The sequence below is a fragment of the Ornithorhynchus anatinus genome, chromosome 19 (genome assembly GCF_004115215.2).
Source record: "Ornithorhynchus anatinus isolate Pmale09 chromosome 19, mOrnAna1.pri.v4, whole genome shotgun sequence".
Classification (NCBI taxonomy): Eukaryota; Metazoa; Chordata; class Mammalia; order Monotremata; family Ornithorhynchidae; genus Ornithorhynchus; species Ornithorhynchus anatinus.
The window spans coordinates 1,398,422-1,411,742 of record NC_041746.1 but is presented as its reverse complement, the minus strand read 5'-3'; the positions used below and the strand labels follow the sequence as shown (position 1 = coordinate 1,411,742).

Below are 13,321 nucleotides of genomic sequence, written 5' to 3'. Positions count from 1 at the left end.
GGGAGAGAACAGTTTATATAGTAAGCGCTTAACAAATATCGTTAAAAAATAAGCGTTCTCGAATTAAGAGAGGTAACTTAAACTGGCCAAACGACGGGAAAGCAACGTCCGTTTCTCTGGATAAACGGTGGGCACCCCTAGGGATCCGGGCTCGGGACAGTCCTAGCGAACAGCTTCCGGCAGGAGCTTCCGGCGGGAGTGGTGGCGAAACTCCGGGTCGGCAGGAGACGCCACCCTTTGCTCCGGGGAGGGGATGAGGTACAGTGAGATCTAGCGGAATGGAGAAGTGGGTTGGTGAGCTGGAGTGGGTACAGAGTAAGGTGCCTGTGGGGAAACTGGCCGCCGACCGACAGTTTACAGCGGTGGGCTCGGAGCCGTCGGGCACGGCTCGGGAAATAATAATGACAGTGGTATTCGTTAAGCGCTTACTAGGCGCCGTCCTAAGCGCTGGGTTGGATGCAAGCAAATTGGGTTGGACACAGTCCCTGTCCCGCATGGGGCTCCCAGGCTTAATATCCATTTCACAGATGAGAGAACTGAGGCATAGAGAAGTGAGGTGTCTTGCCCGAGACCGCCCAGCAGACGAGTGGCAGAGCTGGGATTAGAGAAGCAGCCTGGCGTGGTGGATAGAGCCCGGGCCCGGGAATCAGAAGGGTCGGGGGTTCTAATCCCGGCTCTGCCGCCTGTCTGCTGGGTGACCTTGGGCAAGGCCCTTCACTTCTCTGTTCCTCAGTTAGCTCATCTGTAAAATGGGGATTGAGACTGCCAGCCCCACACGGACTGTGTCCAACCCGATTTGCTTGTATCCACCCAGTGCGTAGTACAGTGCCTGGCACATAGTAAGCGCTTAACAAACACCATAGTTATTATTATCATTACTATTACGACCCTCTCACTCCCAGACCCGTGCTCTATCCTCTACGCCATCGTCGGCCCGTCCGATACGCAGCGACGGCCAGAAAGGTCAACAAAACGGTGGCCGGCTGAGGAGACGACTAGGAGAAAGCAAAAGGCAGAGTTTTCCCCTCATATAAAGGCGGTGAATCCAGTGGGTGCTGGATAGTCTTACTACTGCGCTCGGGGCCTCGGGAAGGTATTTCTGACATTCGTACGTTTGGGTTGGTTTGAAACTCTTAATGCAACATCGTATTTAACCTTTGGTAAGAAACTGGTACTATTCAAAGTCCTTGAAAAGTGTGACTGTCTCTTCTTTCTGTGTAGGGCAGAAATGACCCTCCTCATCCTTTCCTCCTTCCTTTTAGGTCTTCGGAAGACTGCCTGGTGCTTATTTGCTGTGGCTTGTATGAGCTCTTGAGGGGCGTCCTTCTGATACTGCCGGATCTCATGCTGGAAGATGTTTTGGACAGACTTATTCAAGCAGATACTCTTATAGTTCTCGTTAACCACCCTTCTCCACTCATACAACAAGGAGTCATTAAAGTAAGAACAAGTAGTTACTCTTCAGAAAAGGCTACGGATCAAATTTTTAAAGGTTTATGGTATTTGTTAAGCGTTTACTCTGTCAAGCACTATTCTAAGTGCTGGGGTAGGTACAGTTAGTAATAATGATGGCATTTGTTAAGCGCTCACTCTGGATCAAGCACTGTAGAAGCTAATCGGGATGGACACGGCCCCCGTCCCACGTCGGGCTCGCAGTCCTCATCCCCGTTTCCCAGATAAGGTAACTGAGGCCCAGAGAAATGTCTTGTTAAGAAATTAGGTCAGGCGCATTCCCTGTCGTACGTGGGGCTCACGGTCTAAGTAGGAGGGAGGACGGGTATCCCGTTTTACAGTCGATGAAACGGAGACCGGGAGAAGTGGAATGACTTGGCCAAGGCCACCCAGCAAGCAGTTGGCAGGGCCGGGATTAGAACCCAGCTCTTTCTGATTCGTGCTCTTTCCCTTAAGCCTTGCCGCTTCTCCGAGTACCGATCATAAAAAGCAGCCCCGGGACCCAGCCCAGTGGGTGGGGGATAAGTACAAGGTCACCGAGTTTCTGCTCCGTAACGTTCGTTCACGAGAAGTCGGTGAATATCTAGTCCTTTGCCATTCAGTTTTGCTGTCGGTTGAGGTCCCAGGTAATGATTGGATCCTCCCGCCTAGATGCCATCTGCTCGTCTCCATCCCAAATCTGGGAGGTAATGCGTATCTAGGTTTAATCCATTCGCCTGTTGAAATGTGACGGGAAAGCCACTCGTTTCCCCCCACCATTTTGCCCAGGACTCCAGGGGATAGCGCAATCTAAAAAATACTGGCTCTATAGGGGACGAAACCCCATTTGTAAGCCTCCTGCGCTACAGCGAGGCAGGATGCAACTGCCAGACCGAGAGAACCACCCTTCCCGTTGCTAGTTTCATCACCAGCGGGGGGTTTCTGAGGCCCTCGCCGGCCCATTGGCGACCAACCCGCATTTCCTTTCCAACAGAGGGGCCCACGTTGGCCCTCTCTTTTAACGAACCCTCCCATTCACCTCCCTCTGCCACCGAAGGACGAGGACGCGGTGCAAATCAAACGGCGACTCCCCACGTCAACCCCCGGGTTTGTACTTTTCCACAGCTGCTGGATGCCTATTTTAACCGAGCTTCTAAGGAACAGAAAGACAAGTTCCTGAAGAACCGTGGCTTTTCCCTGCTGGCCAATCAGTTGTATCTTCACCAGGGAACTCAGGAGCTCTTGGAATGCTTCCTGGAGATGCTGTTCGGCCGACCTATTGGCCTCGAAGAAGAGTGAGTGGTTTTTTCAGGGGATTGATTGGACCCTCCTCCTCCTCCTAAGAAAGTTCAAGGCAGGGCACTCGCTTTCGGCTCTTAACTGAAGGGGATTTGCTCCCCGGGTTTTTGTCGGTGAATTGTCCCAGAGGGGATGATGCCATCTCTTAGAATCTAGTCCGCCTTTGGCACGGAGTACGGGTGGGGAGGAGCTGTCGGGGCTGTGCCTTGAGCTGTTAACATGCAGGCACCAGAAACAGAGGGGTTGGGCTCAGGGGTGTGAGTTTTGGCTGGGTCGAGCCCGCTCTGTGAGGATGCCGATCCCAGTAAAAACGGCCCTAGCTGAACTCAGGGCCCCAAGATGCTCCCAGAAGCCACGCGGTTTGAATTTATCATCACAGGTGAGCCTCGCAAAGCCACAGGGACTTCTTCCGACCAGCGGGGCACACCGTGCCCTGGGGATCTGCCTCAGTTAGGGTGAGAGCCCGCTTCTGGAGCTAGGAGAAATGAGCGGCAGAAGGTCCCGAGGAAATCTCTGGGAAGTGGGTGGTCAGCCCAGCGACCCCAGGAAGACCCAGAGTAATAATAATAATGATGATGTTGGTATTTGTTAAGTGCTTACTATGTGCCGAGCGCTGTTCTAAGCGCTGGGGTGGATACAGGGGAATCAGGTTGTCCCACGTGAGGCTCACAGTCTTCATCCCCACTTTACAGATGAGGTAACCGAGGCACCGAGAAGTGACGTGACTTGCCCAAAGTCACACGGCTGACAAGTGGCGGAGCAAGGATTAGAACCCATAACCTCTGACTCCTAAGCCTTCGCTCTTTCCACCGAGCCACGCTGCTTCTCTAGAAATGACGGTGTTGGTTAAGCGCTTACTATGTGTCAGGCAGTGTTCTAAGCGCGGGGATAGATACAAACGAATCAAGGTGGACACCGTCCTTGTCCCACCTGGGGCTCTCAGTCTTATTGCCCATTCTACAGATGAGATAACTGAGATACAGAGAAGGGAGGTGAGTTGCCCCAGGTCCCACAGCAAGCCAGTGACGGAGCGGGATTAGAACTCAAGTCGTTCTGACTCCCGGGCCCCTGCTCTTTCCTCTAGGCCTTGCTGCGTCTCACTAGTAGAGAGACAACCACCCCCCCCCGTCTCACCCCCCGCCCCGCACTCCCTAAGAGTTTAACTTTAAATTACGAAGGGAACGCATTATTAATGCTGCTGCTTTTCCCTAGCACTCTAATACTCTTTTGGGAACTTTTTTGGGGGGGGTTATTTTATAGGATCGATCTGGAAGATGTGAAAAACGTGGGGCTGTTCCGGAAGTGGTCGGTCGTCCCCATCCTGGGACTCATCGAGAACTCTCTGTATGACAGCATCCTCTTGCACAACTCCCTCTTTCTCCTCCTGCAAATCTTGAATTCCTGTTCTAAAGTGGCAGACCTGCTGTTGGATAACGGACTCCTCTACGTGCTCTGCAATACCATAGCGACTCTGAACGGACTCGAGACCAAGTAAGCGCTGCTCTTGCTGCGCGGCTGGTGCTGGGATGGATGAGCTGGACGCCTCTCCCGCTCTGCCACGAGGCTATCGGGGGGGTCAGTCAGTCACTATACTGAGCGCTTGGGAAAGTACAATATATAACAGACACATTCCCCGCCCACCACGAGCTTACAGTCCAGAGGGGAAGGCGGATAATAATAGAAATAAATAAAGTTACAGATGTACCTAAGTGCTGTGGGCCTGGGAGCGGGGATGAACGAAAGGAGCGAGTCGGGTTGAATCCCCAGTTGACAGCCGAGGAAAGCGAGGCCCAGAGAAGTTGTGACTCGCTCAACGTCACACGGCAAGAAATTGGCAGGGCTGGGATCAGGACTCAGGTCCTCTGATTCCCAGGCTCGTGCTCTTTCCGCCAGGCCGTGCCTCTTCTTCCTCTTGAGGTGTTCTGGTCGGGGAGGAGGGGAAGGGGAAGTAGAGCTCAGAAAGGAGAAACAGCTATCCCAGGCGGCCATGATTGGGAAATGAACGTTTCCTCCGGTGTCCCCTGAAGGTTTGGGAGCTCCCTCTGCCTTTGGGCTCGTTCCTCGTCATGCATCGTTTTCATCTAGGGCAAAGTCGATCGATCAGTCGTATTTATTGAGCGCTTAATATGTGCAGAGCACTGTTCTAAGCGTTTGGGAGAGTAGAGTATAACCGAATTAGCAGAAATGTTCCCTGCCCATAATGAGCTTAGAGTCTAGAGGGGGAGATGGCCATTAATAGGCATAAATAAGTAACTGAGGCACAGGGAAGTTAGGTAACTTTGAGGTGGTCTCCCTCCCCCTAACGCCTAATCCCGCACGGGACTCCCGGTAGCAGATCCCAGATCCTTCTCCCTGTCCCGCCCCTGCTCCGTTGGAGCGTTCCCTGTGGTCCCTTCCTTTTTTTTTTTTATGGTATTGGTTAAGCGCGAACTGTGTGCCAGTCAGTTTTCTGAGTGCTGGGGTAGATACGGTCCACAGTCCACGTGGTGGGATGCGGTCCACGTCCCAGGTGGGGCTTCACAGCTCTAATCCTCAATGTATAGATGAGGGAGGCTCAGAGAAGTGAAGTGACTTGCCTGAGGTCCCACAGCAGACAAGTGGAGGAGCCGGGATGAGAACCCAGGTCCTTCCGACACCCAGGCTTCTGTTGTAACCACCGGGCAACGTTGTTTCTCCGGTCGGGGAGTGGGGAGAAGACAGTGTCTCCCTGGGGGGACGATAGCCAGCAGACAGTTATTCTCCCCCGCCACCCTTCAAAGCTTTATTGAAGACACATCTCCTCAAGGAGGCCTTCCCCGCCTAAGCCCTCTTTTCTTTTTCTCCACCTCCTTTCTGCGTCTCCCTGACTTGCTTCCTTTATCCATTCCCCCCTTCCCAGGCCAACGGCACTTGTGTAAATATCTGTAATTTATTTATATTCATATATTTCTCCCCCACTAAACTGTAAGCTTGTTGTGGACAGAGAACGTGTCTGTTGTACTCTCCCAAGCGCTTAGTACAGGGCACACAGTAGGCGCTCAGTAAATACGACGGGCTGACCGACTGAGTGGGGTCGGGTCTCCGGCGGGAGCGGGCCCAATTTGGGGGCTCCTTCACCCCCTGACGAGCGGCAGGGTGCCGACCCTGGCGTCTTCTCTCACGGGCTATAAACAGCCCCCCAACCCGATCTCGGTTTCAGCCCTGAGCGGGATGCCACTCTGGGAAAAGTTGAAAGCTTTTCAACTCACATTTGTTGGTTCATTCATTCAGTATTATTTTCTGAGCGCTGACTCTGTACAGAGCCCTGTGGTGAGCACTTGGGAGGGTACAATGCGGCAATAAACAGACCCATTCCCTGCCCACAACCCACTTCCAGTCGAGAGGCGGGGAGACAGTAATAGAAATAAATAAATGGCAGCTAGGTACGTAAGTGCCGTGGGGCCGGAAGGGGGGAAGATCTTCAAGCGTTCTTCTAACCCAGGAGGGCGATGGGAAAAGCAACGAAGCAGCTCCGGGCCGGAATGGCACCGGTAAGTAGTAACCCGGGCGGCGTCCGACCGGGAGACGCAGGTTCGGTGAACCGAGCCGACTTCGGTCCAGCCCCACCCAGCGAGGGCCCGGATCGAACGCCCTCGGGGGCGTTCGCCCGAAGCCTCAGCCACCGACGGGGCGAGGATCATTTTCCGCGGTCCGGTCCCTAGTGCGAGGTAGATCCGACGACTCGCCGTCCCTCCCGTGGGCGATTTTTCTCTCCCCGCTAACATCCGCTACTTCTGTTCGTAGCATTTCTCTGAACGACCACAAGTTACTCGTCTGCGACATCCAACAGCTCCTCGTCGCCATCACCATTCACGCGTGCAGTTCCTCAGGTCCACAGTATTTTCGGGTAATTGAGGACCTTATTATACTCCTTGGATATCTTCAAAGCAGTAAAAACAAAAAGACACAAAGTAAGAGTTTTTGGTTTTCTCTCAGCTCCGTAATAATCGCAAATGGCTTTGGAGCATTCCGATCTTTTCCCTATCTTCGGGGTGGGGGGCTTTTTACTGAAGGTGCTAATTCCAGTCTTCCCAGAGCCTCCTTCGTCGGTCAGACCCCCGAGCCGATTCTCGTGTCGGTGCCTAGAGAGGTTTCGTATTCCTCCCTCTAGATCCGGAAAATAACCAGCCTTTTTGCTCCCACAGTAATTTGGATCTCAGGTCCTGCCAGGTGATGGATCAGCACCTCTGCGCGCTTTTATTTTACTTAACGTCACGTAGTTTAGAGGATAAAAACGGGAGTCAGTTACTGCTCACGCCTTAAACTGAGGATTAAAACCCCTTTTCCAAAACTGATTGATTCCAGCGGCGGCGGTGTGGTCGTAATTCTTTAACGTTTCTCGGTGGTGTACGTCTAACGTGACTCTGGGCGGTTTTGAATTCCGAGTCTTAAAGTAAGCGCTCGGCAGAGTGGGCGGAGATCGTAGTGCCATCTCTACCAAGTTTGTGGTATCGTCCCCTCCTGAGCGCTCAGTACAATGTTCTGCACGCAGTAAGCACTCAGTAGCAAGCCTCCGATTGACCGATGGATTCGTTGTTTTCAGACATGGCTGTGGCACTTCAGTTTAGAGTCCTCCAGGCGGCCGTCAATTTTATCAAGACCACTTCAACTCAAGACACCCAGAACCTGACCAATTCATTCCAGTTCCCTTCCACTCCCCATCATGCAATATTTCAAAAGCGGAAAAGCATTGCCGGTGAGTCACGAAGCCCCAGTGCCCCGTGATCAATGAAGAAAAAGGCGGGAAAAGGAATTTTTTTTTTATGTTTGTCCTTAAGTTCCCTGTCAATCAGTGGTATTTTTTTGAGCTCCTATGGGCAGAGCACTATACTAAATGCTTGGGAGAGGACTGTACAACAGAATTAGCAGACGCATTCCCTCCCCGCAGCGAGCTGACAGTCTAGAGGGGGAGGCAGGCATGAATATGAGTCAAAGACATTGGTACCTAAGCCGGAGTAGCTTCCCCGTTCCCACTGCGAGCTTCCTCCGGGTCCTCGCTCTTTGTTCTGTATCTTGGGATGCCCAAAGTGCCCAAGGTGACAACTCCGGCTTAAAGTGTCCCAAATAAAGGCACGGGGCCCTGAAGAGACTGTCAGGTTCGAGTTAAAAGTGTCAAGGCCCCTGCCTTTCCCTGACCTCGAGACTGTAAACTCATCCTCTAGCCCGCAAGCTCGCTGTGGGCCGGGAATGCTTCTGTTTATTGTTGTATTGTGCTCTCCCAAGCGCTTAGTACAGTGCTCGGCGCACAGGGAGCGCTCAGTAAATACGGCGGACAGGCTGAGCTCCCTCTCAGCCGTCTCCGCCGTGGGAGCCGGGGAACCGATATGATCCAGAAGAGTCCAGTGCCCCCCCTCCGGACCCGGCCTCGTGAGCCGGCCGTTGGGACCGTGGAATGTTCACGCGGCGGACTCGAGTTAAGATGTGAAATAACACATGCGGTCTCAGGCGTCCCGGGGTCGACCTCACCGGGCGAGGCTGGGGCGCCACGGACATTCGAGAGCACTTTGATTCGTTTGCCGACGCTAAGCGATGAATTATTTAGCCCTCCCTGAGTGCCCAGACCATAAAGCGCTCCCACCGTGCGTTTAAAATACAAGCGCACCGCCGTGGCCCGTAATCAAGGGTGGCAGAATTCACGGCGGCCACGTTCCGCGTATGACTGCAGGGAGCGATGCAAGACCAGCGGTCCTTCCGAAACCGCCTACGCGGAGATTTTTTGGTTTTCGGCCGCAGCCGCGATTTCCAAGGTCTGTCGTCGTGGCCCGAGTAGTTCGCCTACAACGGGCTGCCTTATTTCTAGAAAGGTCCCCAGTTAGTATTACGATAATTATAATGTGATGATAATTGTGGTGTTCAGCCAGTCATTTGCACTTTTTGAGCACCTACTGTGTGCTGAGTACTGTACTACGCGCTTGGGAGAGTACACTAGAACAGACAGATCATTTATTTTGCAGCGTGCCTTAGTTGGGAAGCAGCGTGGCTCAGTGGAAAGAGCCCGGGCCTGGGAGCCAGAGGACATGGATTCTCATCCCGGCTCCGCCACTTGTCTGCCCTGTGACCTTGGGCAAGTCACTTAACTTCTCTGGGCCTCAGTTCCCTCATTTTAAAAAACGTGAGCCCCACGTGGGATAATCTGACTACCCTGTACCTACCCCAGCACTTAGAACAGTGCTCAGCACGTAGTAAGCGCTTAACAAATACCCTAAGTATTATTATTAGTGGAAAGAGCCCGGCGTTGGAGGTCAGAGGTTGTGGCTTCTAGTCCCGGCTCCGCCACTTGTCAGTCGTGTGACTTTGGGTTAGGTGCTTAACTTCTCTGTGCCTCAGTTACCTCATCTGTAAAATGGGGATTAAGACTGTGAGCCCTATGTGGGATAACCTGATTTCCTTGTCTCTACCCTGGAGCTTAGAACAGTGCTTGGCACATAGTAAGCGCTTAACAAATAGCATAATTATTGATTATTATTATTACTATGTACTAAGTATATGGACTAAGTATGTACTGTGTATAAGTAGATCAGACACAGTCCCTGTTCCACATAAGGCTCAGTTTAAGGGCAAGGGACAACAGGTATTTCATCCCCATTTTACAGCTGAGGGAAAGGAAAGGTAAAGGGTCTTGCACAGAGTCCAGCAGCAGAAGTGTCAGAGGTCGTGGGTTCTGATCCCGGCTCCGCCACTTGTCCGCTGTGTGACCTTGGGCAAGTCACTTAGCTTCTCTGTGCCTCAGTTCCCTCATCTGTAAAAATGGGGATTAAAAAACGTGAGCCCCACGTGGGACAACCTGATCACCTTGAATCTACCCCAGCGCTTACAACAGTGCTCTGTACATAGTAAGCCCTTAAATACCATAATTATTATTATTAAAAGTGGCAGAGCCGGGATTAGAGCCCAGGTCTCCTGTCTCCCAGAACAGTGTTCTTTTCATTAGACCCTGCTGCTTCTTGCCTTGGACAGTAGGGAATAATGAAGTGAAACATCCCCTGCCCGCAAGGAGCTTACCTTCTGATGGGGCGGAGGTCGGTGGGGAAGGGGGGAATCACTGAGAGAGTCTAATATAATCCGGGGGGGGGGGGTCTTTTTGTGCGCTCTGTAACCTTCTAAATGGTTTTACTAGTTGTCATATCCAACCCTGAGTGATCTCCTCACCGTTGGCTTTAAAGCGCTCAATCACCTCCCCCGCAAGTCCTACCTCACCTCGCTAATCATCCTACTGTAACCCAGCCCGCGCGCTTCGTTCCTCTAATACAGACCTTCTCACGGTGCCTCCATCTCATCAATCTCACCACCAACCTCTTGCCCACATCCTACCTCTGGCCTGGAACGCCCTCCCGCCTCAAGCGGACAGATAATTGCTCTCCCCGACTGCAAAGCCTTTCGAAGGCCCTTCTCCCCCAAGAAGCCTTCCCTGATTAAGCCCTCCTCTCCTCCTCCCACTCCCTTCTGCGTCGCCCGGACTCGTTCCCTTCATTCATCCTCCTGCCCATCCCCGTAGTGCACATTTCTATATCTTTAATTTATTTGCTTATACACATTAATGTCTGTCTCCCCTTCCAGACTGGGAGCTCGCTGTGGGCAGGGAATGTCTCTGTTGTTGTACTGTACTCTCCCAAGCGCTTAGTACGGTGTTTTGCACACAGTAAGCGCTCAATAAATATGATTGAAAGAATGAGTAATCTTTATAAGGACAGGTGAAGAAAAGTGATATCTGTTGTTTTTTTTCCTAAATAATTATTCAAAATGAAGGTTCAATTGCAATGAAAGGTTCCATTATTCCTCGCCTACCAAGATGCCATTTCTCTTCCTCCGGACAATTCGCGACGCCCCTTTCCTTCAGTGTGTTAAATCAGGACTCACCCCCTCCGTTCCCCATCGGAGCTGCTTCGTGTGCTCACCCTCCCAGATCAGGTGCAGTACCGGGCGGGGGCGGCCCCTTAGACCCGTTGAATCCGAAGGAGCATTTCTCAGGAAATGCTTTCGTGGGATCGAATTCCACGGGCCCCCGGCTCGGAACCCACCCGGCTTCCCGTCACCTTTCCGATCGCCTCACTTTTTCAGCAACCGGATTCTGGTTTGGTCACTAACGGCACTTCTTCTAATGGGTAATTATCTGTGCTTGCACTATAGAGGTTAAAATAATAACGGTAGGCTTGGAGCACATTGTGGTGATAACGGTAAGCGCAAGGGAAGTGAAACAGTAATGATGTGACGTGTTCTCTCAAGGCCCTCCAGATATCGACAAAAGTCGGCCAACTTTAGTGTTGAAAGAATCAGATTCCCGGAAAACCCTGGGCAGGCCTCAGTAAATTTTTATTTAGACCATCCTTTTTCATTCTTGAATTTTCAAGTCACAACACTGTTGCACTTCCCCAAGAAGAGAGGAAATTACACTTTCTCTTCGATTTTAAATAAACGATAATGTGATCGGGTGTTTGCTTTTATTTTTTTTTTCCGCCCTGGTAAGTCTGAAAAGTTGCAATAAAATTCTCTCCCCCCCCCCCCCCCGAAACACAAGAGAAGCAGCCAATGCGTCACGTTTAATGCTCGCATTCGTATGCTTTCAGGTCCTCGGAGGTTTGCTCTCGTTCAGTCGGAGTCCCTGCTGATGAAAATGCGTTCGGTGGCCAGCGATGAGCTCAACCTGATGATGCAGCGGAAAATGAGTCAAGAGAATCCTATCCGGGCCACCGAAACAGAACTCGCCCAGAGGCTACAGAGGCTCGTGATTCTCGCAATTAACAGGCTTATTTACCAAGGTAGGACCCGAGCGCGAGTTCTCCGTTTTATCATCCGGGACTACGTTAGGAGCAGCGGAGTTCGAGGACAGATCTCCATTCAAACCCAGAGCCATTTTAAGGTCTGAACCTTGGGCTTTGCCAAGGCAGTGGACAAGCAGTTGGTCTGGCCTGAAGGGCTGCAGCAAAATACTCTGTCGAGCGGCAGGCGGGTGTCTCGTTTTTAGGGCAGTTCAAGGGGGCCTGGTTTAATGGAGGCTCCGGTTATTTTCATCATTTAGTCATCAGCTTCTCAGAGCGAGCGAGGCGGGAATGAGTGACATAGTTGCCGAGCGATAACCGTCATCCCCAGCGTCGGCGGGAAGCACGGTGGAGGATCCGAGGCCGAAACGGATGATTTCCCCTTTTGATAGACTGTCCGAGGATAGGCCTGGAGTGACCAGCCCATTTTTACGCCCGCGAATCCTCCTGATAGATGTGCATGTAGAAGCGTAGCGGCGTGGCTCAGTGGAAGGAGCCCGGGCTTGGGAGTCAGAGATCATGAGTTCGAATCCCACCTCTGCCACTTGTCAGCTGTGTGACTGTGGGCAAGTCACTTAACTTCTCTGTGCCTCAGTCCCTCATCTGTAAATTGGGGATTAACTGTGAGCCTCACTTGGGACAACCTGATGACCCTGTATCTACCCCAGCGCTTAGAACAGTGCTCTGCACATAGTAAGCGCTTAACAAATACCAACATTATTATAAGGAACTCGAGGAAATAAGAATCGAGGGTATGTTTTTCAAATTCTTGAAGTCGGTGTATCCTGTGAATCGTAGCCTCGAGAGACTTGATAACCCAGTCAGATTCACAGTGTTTTTGGTGATTTGCTCGAGCAGAGAAATCTCACCTCGCATCTCTGAATTTGTTATCATCGAAAGCTTGCAAAAATGACGCATCCTAACACCCGGTGGTGCCTGGTTGAGAGAACTTAAGTACACAGAGAGCCTAGATCTCTATCTTTGGTTTCCTCTAGGACCTTGGGGTTTGATCTTATCAGTTCCATTTTGGAGTAGGCTCATTTCTGAGAATTGCATTAGACTGTAAAATTAGCGGGTCTCCGGCAGCGTGGCCTAGAGGAGGGAGCGTAACTGGGACTCAGAGGAACAGCCTGGGACAAGTCACTTAACCTCCCTGTGCTTCAGTTTCCTCATCTGTTAAATGGTGGATTAGATACTTCCTTTCCCTACCTCTTAGATCTTGAGCCCCGTGGAGAACAGAAACGGGGTTTGATCTGATTATCTTTTATCTGCCCCAGTGCTTAGCACAGAGCTTGAGCACTTAATACCATTGCAAAAAGAAATAGATAATTAGGATGGAGTATGATCTGATTTAACGTCACGTTTACGTTGCAGTTGCGTCTCCGTTCGGAACAGTGGTACTTACAGGTCTGCCCTACGATTCATTAGCCCAGGTTACATGTCAATCAGCTTGTCTATTTTTGTCCTTCATCTTTTCATTTAAAAGAGTTTAGCCCAGATTATATCGATATCCTGAGCACACCAGAGACCGCAACTCAGAGCGGACCTTCAGCGGCCCGGGTTGGAAAATCCGACGAAGAAATTCATCACGAGCAACCCGATGTGACAAATCCATTTCAGAGAGAAATGTTCAGAACCTTGGTGGAAGGAGCGAGGGTGTCCATTGTAAGTAGCTTTCGCGTTTCTCTGGTTTGTTTTATGAGCCGAGCCTTCCTTTACTCTTGCTAATGATAATGGTGGTATTTTTTCAGCATTTACTGGGTCGAGCGGGATTCTAAGCGCTGGGGTAGGTACAAGCTAATCCGGTTGGACACACA

The 13,321-nt window shown here is 51.5% G+C and overlaps 1 protein-coding gene across 2 annotated transcripts in view; it reads left to right on the top strand.

The window, feature by feature from the left end:
- The window catches only part of LYST (lysosomal trafficking regulator), a 104,358-nt gene that overhangs the window by 48,999 nt on the left and 42,038 nt on the right, over positions 1-13,321 (top strand). The window contains exons 24-31 of one of the 2 annotated variants that reach the window (XM_029047006.1): positions 1,263-1,440; positions 2,557-2,726; positions 3,991-4,221; positions 6,493-6,659; positions 7,292-7,444; positions 10,495-10,656; positions 11,313-11,504; positions 12,991-13,169. In XM_029047006.1, the coding sequence (XP_028902839.1) occupies positions 1,263-1,440; positions 2,557-2,726; positions 3,991-4,221; positions 6,493-6,659; positions 7,292-7,444; positions 10,495-10,656; positions 11,313-11,504; positions 12,991-13,169 (1,432 nt within the window). The remainder of the gene's footprint in view (positions 1-1,262; positions 1,441-2,556; positions 2,727-3,990; positions 4,222-6,492; positions 6,660-7,291; positions 7,445-10,494; positions 10,657-11,312; positions 11,505-12,990; positions 13,170-13,321) is intronic. The other variant, XM_029047008.1, reaches the window with a different exon arrangement.